Here is a 16,147-nt window from a genome sequence, read left to right on the forward strand (position 1 = left end):
TCTCTCGCATACGAACAAAGGGTGCCCTAGGGTTCCCTTGAGACACCTTTGTCATCAAATTAAAATAAACAATACATTGGGCTGATCATTTGAGGACTCCTCAAGGAAGGAAGGTGCCATTGCTTCTCAGGGTAAGCAACAGGGTCTTCCACACCTGAAAGTTGTGAGTGAGAAAAGGCACGTCCCTCTTACTTATTCGTCCTCTGGAGGAGACTGAGCAAGCAGAAACAGGAAGGAGGTGGGTTATTGGAGAAGAAAAAAGTCTGGGAGAATCCCTTCTGACTTCTTTCAACTTCGGCAGAACCCTTCCAAATGGTTGGATGGCCACTCCCGACAGCATGTAGCAGGATGATTCCTTTGCATGATAGGCAATGATAATGAGGATCCGTCTCTTAGAATGAATGGAACTGGTCACAAGCACAGCCGGTCTTACCTGGACAGAGCTGCTTACTGTTTTCTCAGAAAACTGCATTTGTCAGTGAAACAATAAAAGAAACAAAGTTTGAACATCCAGAAATAGAAAAAGAAAAAGGGGGACTCTATCAAGGTAGTGAGATACACTACCCTGCCGATTGCAGAACAGGTACCGATTGTGCCCGCTGCTGCAGGGCTTTTTCCCATTGAGGTGTGGGTGTCAGTTCACCATCCCATATCCCCTCTCCTCAACCTAACCTCACGTTCGTCAAGCAGTAGCACATTAACATCTTTCCGTGCTCCCGCCACCACTTCATCGCTTGTTCCTTGGTCTCGGGCCCAGACTCGACCAGCCCCGGAGGTGACATCATCCTCTCAAGTACCGATATCTCGCGTGTCTCGATATCAGAGACGGAGAATTCGAGTTTATGCCTATTGGTCCCAGTCCTTCTATGGAAGGATCTTGGCCTAGATCTTTATAAGTTCTCAGAGAGACGGCATAAGGGTTTGTAGGTCTTGCCTCCTCCAGGAGTCACCTTACATTTATCTCAACGTGCACAGGAATAGAGCTTTCTGCATGCTCCCATACGGCTCCCCTTGGGATGCTGATTGGAAAGATTTGGGATATTGTCAAAACAGCCTTATCCACCCGAGTTGACTTCAATGGTATCTACAGCTTCATCGGATCAGCCAGAAGAACCGTTTTATTTTCCTTTATCAAGAACCCAGGGGTACCCTTTGTTCATAGGTGAGAGAACACATTGTCATCCTTTCGTTCTTCCTCTGCCTCTTCAGCACGTGCACCGAGACCTAGTGCGCCAGCACTGTTCCCCCCTCCCTCTGCCAGTGCTAGCTTCCACTTGCACATCTACCCACATTTTATGGTTTAAAAACACCTGGAAACGAGAGCTGCCAGTACAGGGCATTACAATCCTGACTACATCTGGGAAAGGCTCTGCCTAGTCCTAGTACCCAAATGAAGGTGTCAGAAGCTGAGGCAGGTCTCTCCACCTTCTGGACATACTTTTTACCACAAAACTAGTAGGGGATTCAGATCTCCAAGAAGGAGATCTCATTTGTAGAGACTTACAGGCTCCCTCCTGCTGATACAGTCCTCCCCCTTGGGGGTCTCCCGGTTCTCATAGTCCCCGGAGTTTTCATATTCACGGGAAGTTCCTGAGCTCCAAGGGACTCCTCCATAGAAGGCACATAACACCCTACCTCCTTCTCAGGCTAATTCCAGGGTCGGAATAATTGAAACTCCTTCCCGAAGTATTGAGCGTCGATAGTGGTCTATGACCCCCTCTCTTCAACAAGGAATTTAGAGGCCGTTGTTAGAACTTTGGCTGTTACTCCCAGGGAAACTCCTCCCAGGCCTTGTTCCCCTTCCAAAAAGGCTCACTATGACGAACGTGAACCACCCCGAGCTCAGCCGAGTTTGAGGGGGGGATCAGATGCTCTATACGACGGCAATCCTGACTTACAGGTAATCGTCGACTTCCGACTGAGATCGGGACAGAGACGAGTCATAACTTGATCTGAATGTATGTCGAATTTAAAAAGTGAAATATACATTGATTTATCATGCTGAGTCATGATACTGTTTTAATCATTTTTAATCATTTAATTGATATTTTATCAATATTTTCTTACTGTACTGTATATCATTATTTCATTCGCTTGGTTCATAGGATATCATATGCTTCATTGAAGCATTTCGTATTCTATTTTTTTATTTTTGGAAGCATTTTAACAATCAATAATCACTGACTTTTTTTTTAGTTCACTTTTGGTTTTGATCAGGTGATCTCAAGGTCCTATTGAATCGAGAGAATGCTCACATACGACTAACAAGACGTATCGTTTATATAATTTCTCAACTTATTTGAAATAACTTCATGATGATTATTACATCAGCACCAATATATTATAGGATATCATAGTTTTCATACAGTTTGTTTATGGCCATTATTAATAATCATATGAATCGGTTCTTTTTCTCTTTCCGTGTTAGTGTGTATACAGGTAGTTACACATTTTTAGTTTCTTACATGATGAGTCTTCATGTTGTACTTAATTGTGATTTATTAAAGCATGTTTGTGTTCTATTTTTTTTTTCAATTTCGGGAGCATTTCAATAATCAACAATTACTTTTATTTTAGTTTTTGTAGTACTTGACTGATCTCATGGTCAGGCTGCTGTATTGGGATTATACACTCATATGATTAACAAGAAGTATCGTAGGTAGTAGGTTGGCCAGGGCATCAGACACCCGTTAAGATACTACCGCTAGAAAGTTATGGGGTCCTTTGATTGGCCAGACAGTAATACATTGTATCCTTCTCTCCGGTTACGGTTCATTTTCCATTTGCCTACACATACACCGAATAGTCTGCCCTATTCTTTACATATTCTCCTCTGTCGTCATACATATGACAACACTGAGATTACCAAACAATTCTACTTCTCTCAAGGGGTTAATGTCTGCAGTGTCATTGTTCAGTAGCCACTTTCCTCTTGGTAAGGGTAGAAGGGACTCTTTAGCTATGGTAAGCAGCTCTTCTAGGAGAAGGACACTCCAAAATCAAACCATTGTTCTCCAGTCTTGGATAGTGCCATAGCCTCTGTACCATGGCCTTCCACTTTCTTGGGTTAGAGTTCTCTTGCTTGAGGGTAAACTCGGGCACACTTCTATCTTATTTTACTTCCTGTTATTTTGTTACATTTTTTGTAGTTTTTATAGGAAATATTTATTATAATGATGTTACTGTTCTTAAAATATTTTATTTTTCCGCATTTCCTTTCCTCACTGGGCTATTTTCCCCTGTTGGGTAATAGTAATAATAATAATAATAATACAGGTAGTCGTAGACTTATGACGGAGATAGGGACCGATCTTGACGTGTGTCGAACTAAAAAAGTCATTTTTAATCAATTATTTTCTTAGTGTATCTCCTTATTTAATTTTCTTGTTCCATAGGATATCATATGCTCTAATAAAGCATTATTGTATAGTTGGCCCTTGTTAACAGCGGGTTCTTACTTCGCGGTTTCGGTATTTTGCTGCCAAGGGAAAAAACATTTTGATGATTGGCAACAGCATTGGGATATTGGGATGGCCAGAACAATGCAATACTTATTAAATAAACGTGCTGCGCTCCACTACCGATCTCTATACCCAGCTGGTCCTAGTTCTCTCTTTACAGTGTACAGTATATCATTTTACTGTTGTTAAAAATTACAGCTATATATGAAATAAACCGAATTTTGATTAAACTGGTGTTTCACTTAACTGTATGCAATGTTAATGCTTGTGATATTCACATTTTAGTATCGTATTTATAATTAGAAACATAGCGAATTATAATCTCATGCATTTTTTACATTCAAATCAGCTGATTAACCATGCGTAGTTTGTTCGTCGTCAACCTATACAGTAAAGGTATTCACTTTCACGATATTATCTCACTGACATGACCATTCACTTTCACAGAATTGCCTCACTGATATAACATATGCATATAAGTATGATATCTCTTTCACATTATTATTGTCCATTACTTATTATATCCTCAATCTTTTTCCCAATGCCTTCCCAAATCCATTTTGTACTTTTTTCATAACTCTGACCATCCTTTACATTCAGATCTCCCTGGACAATTCTATCCTGTTCGTAATACTAGGCAGGCCGTTAATTCTAATAGCCAGGCCTTCTCCATCACGAGGCTCAATACTACGCAGTACTCTAGAAATTTTATTCCAGCTGTTACCAAGTTGTGGAATGATCTTCCTAATCGGGTGGTTGAATCAGTAGAACTTCAAAAGTTCAAAGTTGGAGCAAATGCTTTTTTGTTGACCAGGCGGACATGAGTCTTTTTATAGTTTATTTATGACATATTTGTTTTTTATGTTGTTAATAGTTTATATATGACATGTCTGTTTATACGTTGTTACTTATTTTAGAATGATTTATTGTTAATTTGTTCTCTTCATTTATTTATTTCCTTATTTCCTTTCCTCACTGGGCTATTTTTCCCTGTTGGAGCCCCTGGGCTTATAGCATCTTGCTTTTCCAACTAGGGTTGTAGCTTGGATTGTAGTAATAATAATAATAATAATAATACATTGCTCTCCCACACACACATATCTACAACATATCTTTCCAACTCTTTTGATTCCCTCTACTTTTCACAATTTCATTCATCTTCTCTTTTCTAGCATTCATCTGTCATTTTCATCCTATTAATCATTCCAGACCCCTTTCTTATCCCTCATTCCCCCTATTCCCATTATTATTTTTCATTCCTTCTTCCCACATTTCCTAAATACCTTGATTTCGCTAATTTATTTGAGTTAGCATAGATTTGGCGGAGGGGATGTGCAAGAAGAAGGAACTCTGTGATCGTCCGCGGATTGGCTACCCCCTACCCTTGTCTCGTGTCTATCGCTCCCTTTGACGTATTGTTTAGTCCTTCTCTCTCCCTGTTCTCCCCGGTGTTTCACTTAACTGTATGCAATGATAATGCGTGTGATATTCACATTTTAGTATCGTTTTTATAATTATAAAAGCATAGCGAATTATAATCTTATGCATTTTTTACATTCAAATCAGCTGATTAACTCTGCGTAGTCCATTGTCCACCTCAATTTTCAAATCAAATAACTCCCTTACGTCTTTAGGAGGGGTCCTTAGTCCCAGGAGGACCCAGAGAAGCTGGGTAAACCCGTTGGAGTCCTTGACGTGGCACATTCTATAATAGAGTCTATTATTACATTTAAAATATGCAATATAGAAGAAATGGAAAATATTTATAGAACATCACTTGCCAATGAGTTAGAAATTGGCGAAAATAAAGAAAATAATTCAACTTTTTCTTGACTAGATCATCTTAATGTCAAAAAACACCTTAAATATGTTTGCGATTTATTAAGGCGTGCTACCGAAGGATATTTCATATATACTTAACCCTTTTACCCCCAAAGGACGTACAGGTACGTTTCACAAAAGCCATCCCTTTACCCCCATGGACGTACCGGTACGTCCTTGCAAAAAAATGCTATAAAATTTTTTTTTTTCATATTTTTGATAATTTTTTGAGAAAATTCAGGTATTTTCCAAGAGAATAAGACCAACCTGACCTCTCTATGACAAAAATTAAGGCTTTTAGAGCAATTTAAAAATAATATACAGCAAAATGTGCTGGGAAAAAAATAACCCCCTGGGGGTTAAGGGTTGGAAATTTCCAAATAGCCTGGGGTAAAAGGGTTAAAGAAACAATTATTACTTGATCTATTATTTTCCAATTAGCATACTGATTTTAATGGTTTTATTTGAAGTTCTTTTTTTTTAATTTTATTTACTTGTACTGTGAGTTGAATCGCATAACGTTAACTGGCGTTTCCGTCATGTTCCCGATGCATGGTATCTTATAGTTTTTAGCTCTGTGGTGCTTGATTATAAAGCTTAGGAAATTATATGAGAGAGAGAGAGAGGGAGAGAGAGAGAGAGAGGGAGAGAGAGAGAGAGGGAGAGAGTCAAAATACTTAGATTGATAAAATACACTTGAAATTTAAAACAAAAGAAGTTGCATCATGCTTCAAGAAAACGCAAAGTGGCATAGGCTATAAGTCTTGAACGAAAACACAGAACACTTACCGTAAGTACAATTGAGCTGTACTGTAGTACTGTAATATTACTGTACATATATATACATTACAGTATCAGTGAGTATTAGGTTACAGTACAATATTACTAGATAGAAACATTTTTTTTTTTGTTATACAGAACAGTAAGGGGATGATGACGACTCGGTAAAACTTTACCTTAGCTCATACTGTGCTGTAACCATACTGTGTCCGGTACGTAGTGTACATGTGTGCAAATGTACTGTACACTACATGTGATTATAAACTGTTGTAGAAACCAAATTAAAACCAGATTAGGCAGTATTTACCGTGTTAATCATCAGCTCGGGCACCTGCTCGTGGCATGGGGCAGCGACTTCTTAGGTTAGGAGTTAGCCCACCCCAGTGCAGTATTTATTCGCGAAAATTCCCTTTTTGCGGCTGTGTCTATAACCTAACTCACGAAGGAGGAGGTATGACTGTATTCTATTTTTCAATTTTTGAAACATTTTAGCAATCAACAATTACCAACTTTTTTGTTTACCTTTGATTGTGATAAGCTGTGCTATTGATCTGAAGGTCCAGCTACCATCTCTAGATAATGCACATATGTAGTTTATATAATTTCTTAACCCTTTTACCCCCAAAGGACGTACTGGTACGTTTCACAAAAGCCATCCCTTTACCCCTTGCAAAAAAAGGCTATAAAAATTTGTTTTTCATATTTTTTGATAATTTTTTGAGAAAATTCAGGCATTTTCCAAGAGAATGAGACCAACCTGACCTCTCTATGACAAAAATTAAGGCTGTTAGAGCAATTTAAAAAAAATATACTGCAAAATGTGCTGGGAAAAAAATAACCCCCTGGGGGTTAAGGGTTGGAAATTTCCAAAAACCCCGGGGGTAAAAGGGTTAATTTATCCATAATATATTCATGATGAATATTACATCAGCACCAGTATGTTACAAGATATAGTTTTCACCAAAATGAAAATATATCATGTATTTGATATGCGTAGTAGCATTATGCATTCATACATATAATAGTTCTGTTCATTCTGTTTTTTAATTTAAAAATGTACTTATTGATATAGAATTAATTGTAATTAATCATGACATTAAAATGAAAAAATATGTTACGATCTGTTATTTATTCATCAAAAGGAAAGAAAAATATATCACTAATGTTTTGACATGCTTAGTTGCATTGTGTGTACGTACCTACTGTACATACACACATTGCAGTACTGTTCATTGTTTTTTAATTTGTAATGTACTTTCTGTATCGATATAAAATAGGAGAGTAGGATCTTATGGCGGTAACTAGCACAAGGTAAGGGGATAACCAATGGGAAAGCAGGACGATGATGGCTGGTTTACAGTTTTGCGGCGTGCAAATTTTATTTTTTGGTGGCTGGGCAAATCTCATTTTGTATCGTGGGGTGTTTTCGTTATATAAGGCGAAAAAATCTACACTGGAAGGAGCACTGCGAGCGGTGGAGAGACTTATTGGGAGAAGGAATTGGAATATGTTAGAAAAGGAGATGGAAAGTTGGGATTAAATGCTGGAGAAGCTGCAGAGGTAGAGGGTTCATGCGCAGGCCTTTTTACATTTTGAAAGTACACACAGGTTTGTCTGGTGGTATTGCATGCTCTTCTCCAAGACCTCGTAAAACCTTTCAGTGTATATGGCCCCCTGGACACCTTCATAAACCTTTCCATGCTGGGGTCCTGTTCTTCAAACTTAGTCATTGCTCTCTCTAGTAGGGCAAAACCTTCTACCAAGGTTGTAACTTTCTTGGGCTGTTCTGCAATCATCTGGCTCTCCAGTTCTATGAGGTCCTCAGCAGACAGCTCTTCTCCATTAGATGCTAGGAACTAGGTGACATCATCAGCATCCACCTCAAGGTCCAGCTGCTTATTAAGGTCAACAATTTTCATTGCTGACAAACTTGGGGCAAAGCTTCTTCCAGACAACATTCATGTGGGTTTGCTTCACTTCATTCCCAGCTTTACCAATGTTCTTGGTGGCATCTCGGATGTTGTAGAACATCCAGAACATTTTGAAGGTCATGTTCTTCTCCCCTGTTACTTCCTAAGCCTTAGCAATTGTCTTATGGTAAATAACAAGAGGGTCATCCGTGCCTTCCTACTTAATTTTCAGATGACAGGTAGCTGATTCTTCCAAAACCTCCTTGAATATACTGGGATTTTCAGCTTGATACACCAGTATAGGCTTCAGCTTGCATCAGCTTGCATTTCCTCCAATAGGCAAAGTCAGTCTCTTCTTGCCAACCTTTTGTCCTGGTGCCGTCTCCTCCTTAGTAATGTACATCTGGTTTGGCATACACTTATAGAATAAGCCTGTCTCATCCACATCGAAGACTTGTTCAGCACAAAACCCATTTTCTTTAGTAATTTCAGCAATGCATCGGGGAATTTACTATCTGCCTCATTATTAACAATAGCAGCTTCACGTTTCACCTTAACCCTTTTACCCCCAAAGGACGTACTGGTACGTTTCACAAAAGCCATCCCTTTACCCCCATGGATGTACCGGTACGTCCTTGGCAAAAAATGCTATAAAAATTATTTTTTTCATATTTTTGATAATTTTTTGAAAAAATTCAGGCATTTTCCAAGAGAATGAGACCAACCTGACCTCTCTATGACAAAAATTAAGGCCGTTAGAGCAATTTGAAAAAAATATACTGCAAAATGTGCTGGGAAAAAAATAACCCCCTGGGGGTTAAGGGTTGGAAATTTCCAAATAGCCTGGGGGTAAAGGGGTTAAAGGCTATGCAAATTGGCATGAGCCTTAAATCATATAAGCTCCCCTTTACTATCCACAAACTTACCACTTTCACTCATTTTCCTCTTTGACATTTTATGGTCTCAAACAAACGCTTAGCCTTCTCCTGAATCACCATAAGGCTCATTTGTATATGTCACTGATTCTGGTGGAATGAAGGAGTGAATGTAAAAGTGAAAGAGAAAAAGAGGGCTTTTGAAGAATGGCTGCAGAGCAATAGTATAGAGAAGTATGAAAAATATAAAGAGAAAAATGTGGAAGTAAAGCGCAAGGTACGTGAGGCAAAGAGGACAGCTGACCTGAGGTGGGGTCAGGGATTGGGTCATTCATATGAAGAGAATAAGAAGAAGTTTTGGAAAGAAGTAAAGAGAGTAAGGAAGGCTGGCTCAAGAATTGAAGAGACAGTGAAAGATGGAAATGGAAGGTTGTTAAAAGGAGAGGAGGCAAGGAAAAGATGGGCGGAATATTTTGAAAGTTTACTGAATGTTGAGGATAATAGGGAGGCAGATACAATAATGAGACCACGTGTTTGGTAAAAATAGGGACAGATCAGATCATGTGTTCAAGGATGTAATGTTTATCCTTGATGATAGTCACTACTAAGGCCTGACACATAACTTTTTTAATCTCTTTACAGTGTCCACTTTCAGTTCCATCGTAATGGCTTTCCTATTCTTGGATGCACTGCCATCAGAAGAGTCCCTTATGCTTTCCAGACATGATACAAAGTAAAAAAAAAAAAAAAAAAAAAAAAAAAAAAAAAAAAAAAAAAAAAAAAAAAAAAAAAATCCCATAAAGAACAGCACCAAAATCCCAAATATGAATTATAAACTAAGATGGTGAACTGATGCTAAAGTGAAGCATAGCGCACCCTGGAGTCAGGGGACAGCATTAGCTGGTAGTTTGCGGGAGGCCGTTCGTAATGGCAAAAAGTCATACCTTGAGACCATCGTAACCCAAGGACTTCTTGTATTTAATACTATACTCAAGCAATTATGATTGGGTTTACTGGGTTTATGTATTATTGTGAATGTTTTTATGTACTTTATAATTGGAGAGCCTTCAGTAGTCGAAGAAAGGTTTTGGAATCTAGATGTAGGATTTCAATATTTAAAAGATTTTGGTTTTGAACCTTTGGAAAAAACTTATTCGAGATATCACTGCTAAAACTTTTCTTATAGGCATTAGTGAACTAAAAGATCTTTCTTGTAAAGTATGTTTTGGAGAACATAATACGATATCTTTAAATGTGTTCAGCGCCAAGAATGATTTTAAGCCAAATGAGTTACCACAATTTTTTTTTTTTTAATTTCCTTTGTAAAAGGAAGTTAGGATTACATCAGAGAGTAGATTTCTTTGTACAGCGAGGGCTGTTAAGTATTATTTCCTGATTTGTATTGCAGTATAGTAATTGGTTTTCAAAGTGACCTTTACCCAAAATGGCTATTTTTTATGGGTTAAATGATTGGTCACCAAGGATAACAAGGAGTTCTATATCCTTGGAGAGACTTTTAGAAGCAGCACAGAGGAAAAGCACCTCTTTTTTTAACACATACATACATACGTATACCAAGGCACTTCCCTCAATTTTGGGGGGTAGTCGACATCAACAAATGAAACAAAACAAAAAGGGAACCTCTAGTCTCTACGTTCCTCCCAGCCTGACAAGGGACTCAACCGAGTTCAGCTGGTACTGCTAGGGTGCCACAGCCCACCCTCCCCCGTTATCCACCACAGATGAAGCTTCATAATGCTAAATCCCCTACTGCTGCTACCTCCTGTATATAATCCTGCGAGACGTCAACTGTTTTTAACATACACTACTATTGTAAAAGGGGGGGGAGGCAGACTTTGGGAATGATTGGTCTGTCAGACAGAGAGTAATGGCGATACATACATACACATACCAAAGGCACTTCCCCCAATTTTGGGGGGTAGCCGACATCAACAAATGAAACAAAACAAAAAGGGGACCCTCTACTCTCTACATTCCTCCCAGCCTGACGAGGGACTCAACCGAGTTCGGCTGGTACTGCTAGGGTGCCACAGCCCACCCTCCCCCGTTATCCACCACAGATGAAGCTTCATAATGCTGAATCCCCTACTGCTGCTACCTCCTGTATATAATCCTGCGAGATGTCAACTGTTTTTAACATACTGTACACTACTATTGCAAAAAGGGGGGGCAGACTTTGGGAATGATTGGTCTGTCAGACAGAGAGTAATGGCGATTCTAAAATTAATTTTTTCTTAGACTGAAATAGTATAAGATTTTAGGAATAATAATTAGTTAGATCTGGTTATTAGTTTTGGTACGATGCTAAAAGAATTTTAAACAGTCATGGTGATGGGCGACAAGGCATAGTTTAGTTTATGGTCAAGGCACTGTTGGAGACGCTTCCAAGGGGTCTGGAATAAATCTAATCACAGGAAGTAAGACATTTAAGAAATAACTTTGGTTTAGAATTTCTTAGGTTGTGTCTCCTCATCACCAGTATCCCAACTACCATTTAACCCTTTTACCCCCAATGGACGTACTGGTACGTTTCACAAAGCTCATCCCTTTACCACCATGGACGTACTGGTACGTCCTTGCAAAAAACTGCTATTTACATTTTTTTTTGCATATTTTTGGTAACTTTTTGAGAAACTTCAGGCATTTTCCAAAAGAATGAGACCAACCTGACATCTCTATGATGAAAATTAAGGCTGTTAGAGCAATTTAAAAATATATATATTGCAAAATGTGCTTAAAAAAAAAAACCCTGGGGGTTAAGGGTTGGGAAGTTCCAAATAGCCTGGGGGTAAAAGGGTTATGTGTTTGGTTAAGATTTATTATAACTGTTTGCAAGATATTTTATATTTTTATTCATTACTTCTCTTATAATATTTATTTATTTCTTTTCCTCTCTGGGTTATTTTCCTTATTGGAGCCTTTGGTCTTATAGCAGCCGGCTTTTACAAATAGGTATTTTAACTATTGATGATAATAATAATAATGATAATAGAGATGATTTTTATATTACAATTTATTTAAATACTTGATTTAATAAAATTAAATAATGTTTCCCACCCTCCTCCCCATGCTTAGTGGTGGAACATTTCTAATAAATAGTATTGAAGACTCCCAAGAGAGGAGCAAGGGTTGCTGAAAGACCTCGTATTACGATGGAGAGCTATACAAGGCAGCATATAACTCTTAATTTTTTATTTAAAATGTAGGGGGTGCAGACGTCCAATACAGAGGTGGAACAGCGGTTAACTTCGGTAATTATTGAAGCAATTAATTTTAATCCATAAATTATATTAGTGGTAATGATAGTATAGTAATTTGTAGCCTCCTGTGTTTAATTAAGCTTCAATTTCATTGGAGTAATTAAACAACAGTGCTCCTTCGTAGCTAAGAGGATTTGTGTTCCAAAACAGTATTTAGTATTGCTGTATTGGTTCATTTGCAGCAAATGGTGGAGTGGAAGCAGATGTACGTCAGAGAGTGAATGAAGGTTGCAAAGTGTTGGGGGCAGTTAAGGGAGTAGTAAAAAATAGAGGGTTGGGCATGAATGTAAAGAGAGTTCTATATGAGAAAGTGATTGTACCAACTGTGATGTATGGATCGGAGTTGTGGGGAATGAAAGTGATGGAGAGACAGAAATTGAATGTGTTTGAGATGAAGTGTCTAAGGAGTATGGCTGGTGTATCTCGAGTAGATAGGGTTAGGAACGAAGTGGTGAGGGTGAGAACGGGTGTAAGAAATGAGTTAGCAGCTAGAGTGGATATGAATGTGTTGAGTTGGTTTGGCCATGTTGAGAGAATGGTAAATGGCTGTCTGCTAAAGAAGGTGATGAATGCAAGAGTTGAGGGGAGAAGTACAAGAGGAAGGCCAAGGTTTGGGTGGATGGATGGAGTGAAGAAAGCTCTGGGTGATAGGAGGATAGATGTGAGAGAGGCAAGAGAGCGTGCTAGAAATAGGAATGAATGGCGAGCGATTGTGACGCAGTTCCGGTAGGTCCTGTTGCTTCCTCCGGTGCCTTAGATGACCGTGGAGGTAGCAGCAGTAGGGGATTCAGCATTATGGAGCTTCATCTGTGGTGGATAACGGAGGAGGGTGGGCTGTGGCACCCGAGCAGTACCAGCTGAACTTGGTTGAGTCCCTTGTCAGTCTGGGAGGAACGTAGAGAGTAGAGGTCCCCTTTTTGTTTTGTTTCATTTGTTGATGTCGGCTAACCCCCAAAATTGGGGGAAGTGCCTTGGTATATGTATGTATGTATGTATGTATGTATTGGTTCATGGAATTGAATGTTGTTATAACCCAATTTTCGGTTTTAAATAATTTCTCAAATTTTGTTTGTGCAATTTGTATTTGTACATTTTTCACTGTTGTAGAATGTCTTAACTCTGCTTTGTGTAGATTTTAGAATACTTTTTATAACTGTAGAATTATTGTAACAATTTCCTTATCTTAACCCTTTTACCCCCAAAGGACGTACTGGTACGTTTCACAAAAGCCATCCCTTTACCCCCATGGACGTACCGGTACGTCCTTGCTAAAAAATGCTATAAATTTTTTTTTTTCAGATTTTTGATAATTTTTTTTAAAATATTCAGGCATTTTCCAAGAGAATGAGACCAACCTGACCTCTCTATGACAAAAATTAAGGCTGTTGAAGCAATTTAAAAAATATATACTTCAAAATGTGCTAGGAAAAAAATAACCCCCTGGGGGTTAAGGGTTGGAAATTTCCAAATAGTCTGGGGGTAAAAGGGTTAATATATATAAGAAATATTTGGTTGACTCCCAGAATAAAAAAAGTTTACGTAATTTATCCTTTCAGTGCGGTTTCCGTCTTCAGGAGTGGGTCAGAGAAGTTCCTCCTCACGATCCCAACATCACAGCACCTTTTGACTTCCAGAGTGAAACTTCGGAAGTTAAACTTTATCAAGTCATATAAGAATTAAGGGTCTAACAAGGTAGTTAGTGTCGGTGTAAATGAAAGTCAGTTGAAAGATCATGAGTGGCCGGTAATTGACATTGAGTCAACTTGTCTTACTTTCTTAATAAATGGAATCCAGTCAGGAATAAACTGTAATGTGCGAGGAGTAGTTATTAAAAGGAATCTGACTGTATCCCTCTTGCCAAAGATTTGAGCATTTTGGATGTTCCATGTGTGCTGTTTTAAGCACATGAGCTTTATGTATATAGTATGAAAGTGCCATGCCTTATGGATTTTGCCTTAAAAACATGTCCAGGCTTTCTCAGTTTTATTTCTTTCTTCTGGATTTGCAGAACAAAACCATTTAAGTATCCAAAAAAAAATCTTTAACCCTTTTACCCCCAAAGGACGTACTGGTACGTTTCACAAAACTCATCCCTTTACCCCCATGGACGTACCGGTACGCCCTTGTAAAAAACTGCTATTTACATTTTTTCCCCATAATTTTGATAATTTTTTTGAGAAACTTCAGGCATTTTCTAAGAGAATGAGACCAACCTGACCTCTCTATGATGAAAATTAAGGCTGTTAGAGCAATTTGAAAAAAATATACTGCAAATTGTGCTTGAAAAAAAATAACCCCTGGGGGTTAAGGGTTGGAAAGTTCCAAATAGCCTGGGGATAAAAGGGTTAAATGTAGATTTTTATCATAATCCAGATATTTCATCTGACCAAATTTCCTTTTTATCTAACTCTAATGCCCTTAATAGCGTGAATCACAGATATCATTTTCAGTATAATTTTTTTACTTGTAATTAAATTAGGAGATAAGTATGTCCACTAAAACTTTTTTCTGTTACGGTGATAGGCAGAGGCTTATATTTATATATGTACCAGACTTGAAAAATGTATGAAATGCAATTATACAAAGGAAAACTATATTGGTTTTTTCACAAGTGCCTTAATCATTTGTCGGTTCTTCTTCGTAGGAGGAAGGATCCTACCAAATGATCGTTTTAGTCTTCACACAATGTACGTGTGCATATCTTTTGTGAAAATCCTATGTGACACCAGCGCTGCCGTTTTTCTACACAACACTGTGGAATGCTGAGTGTTGCCATCACACAGAGCTGCCATAAATTCGTAGCTGCTGGTGACGTCAAATTTCCCTCCGTTTTCTATCCCATCATGATTGGTGAAATAAGCTTTATTTCAAATGTAGATCTTTATTCAACATGACGTAGAATTATCCACGTCATATTAAAACCTAAAGTTACACTGATTTCAAGTATTTAGCATTATTTTGATGAATTTACATAATTCAACATATTTTACCATATTTTTTTTTTCATATTTTTCTTCCTATTCATGCACTGATTCATGCTTCAAGTAAAGGACTGTGGATGTAGAAAAAAATTCTACAGTCAGTTGCCAGATGTCACAATATTTCTACAGTAGCAGACGAAATTCCATGAAACGGCAGCCCTGTGTGACGCCCTTACTGTGTAGAACTTGAAAGTACTTAGCCAAAAGAAAAAATCTATTTTAATTGATAAGCATTTGTACTTTCAATTTGTCTATTTAATATTTATTGGCCTATGCCATAAATTATTTTTATAAACACTGAATGAATCAGCATTGCTGTTTATATTAGATCTCATAGGATGAAGACTTGTATCCAAAAAAGGTCATATTTTGGACTTGAAACTTTGGTAGTCTTATGCAGGATGTTTTTCATTTCATTTTATAGATTAATATGCTACTTTAATTGATCGATTTACAAACGCTTTTCCACCCATGCCTATACATGCAGTAGGTAGTTGCTTGTAATCTAATTTGGGTTTTGTGGGCATAACCTTTTATTTCTGGGGTTTAGTGTGAATCTAGAAATACAGTGAACCCTCGTTTATCGCGGTAGATAGGTTCCAGACCCGGCCGCGATAGGTGAAAATCCGCGAAGTAGTGACACCATATTTACCTACAGTGATACCTCGGTACTCGACCATAATCCGTTCGAGATCCGTGTTCGACCTCCGATTTGTTCGAGTACCGAATTTTTTTTCCCCATAAGAAATAATGGTATATATTCTATTCCGTTCCCAAGCACTCGAACAGGCCCAAAATATTAATAAAACGTGTACCTAAACAACAATAATTATCTAAATGTGTATGAAATTGGTCAGAAAATCCTATAAAACAATTTTAAACCATTTACTGTACTAAAATAAAAACAATTTTAAACCATTTTCTGTACTGTAGTGAACATACCTTTGAGCAGCGGTTCGATGGCATACAGGGATGGATGTGGAGAGGATGGAAGGGGGAGGTTACTGCTTGGAAGGAGAGTCCCCTTCCATGATGTGG

The 16,147-nt window shown here is 38.1% G+C and overlaps 1 protein-coding gene across 3 annotated transcripts in view; it reads left to right on the forward strand.

The window, feature by feature from the left end:
- LOC137635934 (uncharacterized) overlaps window positions 1–14,722 on the forward strand; it is a 98,980-nt gene extending 84,258 nt beyond the window's left edge. For 2 of the 3 annotated variants that reach the window (XM_068368382.1, XM_068368384.1), the window contains exons 8-9: window positions 12,075–12,119; window positions 13,685–14,722. In XM_068368382.1, the coding sequence (XP_068224483.1) occupies window positions 12,075–12,119; window positions 13,685–13,801 (162 nt within the window). In that variant the 3' untranslated portion in view covers window positions 13,802–14,722. The remainder of the gene's footprint in view (window positions 1–12,074; window positions 12,120–13,684) is intronic. The other variant, XM_068368383.1, reaches the window with a different exon arrangement.
- Window positions 14,723–16,147: the final 1,425 nt, after the last annotated feature.

Source organism: Palaemon carinicauda, unplaced genomic scaffold (genome assembly GCF_036898095.1).
Source record: "Palaemon carinicauda isolate YSFRI2023 unplaced genomic scaffold, ASM3689809v2 scaffold2, whole genome shotgun sequence".
Taxonomy (NCBI): Eukaryota; Metazoa; Arthropoda; class Malacostraca; order Decapoda; family Palaemonidae; genus Palaemon; species Palaemon carinicauda.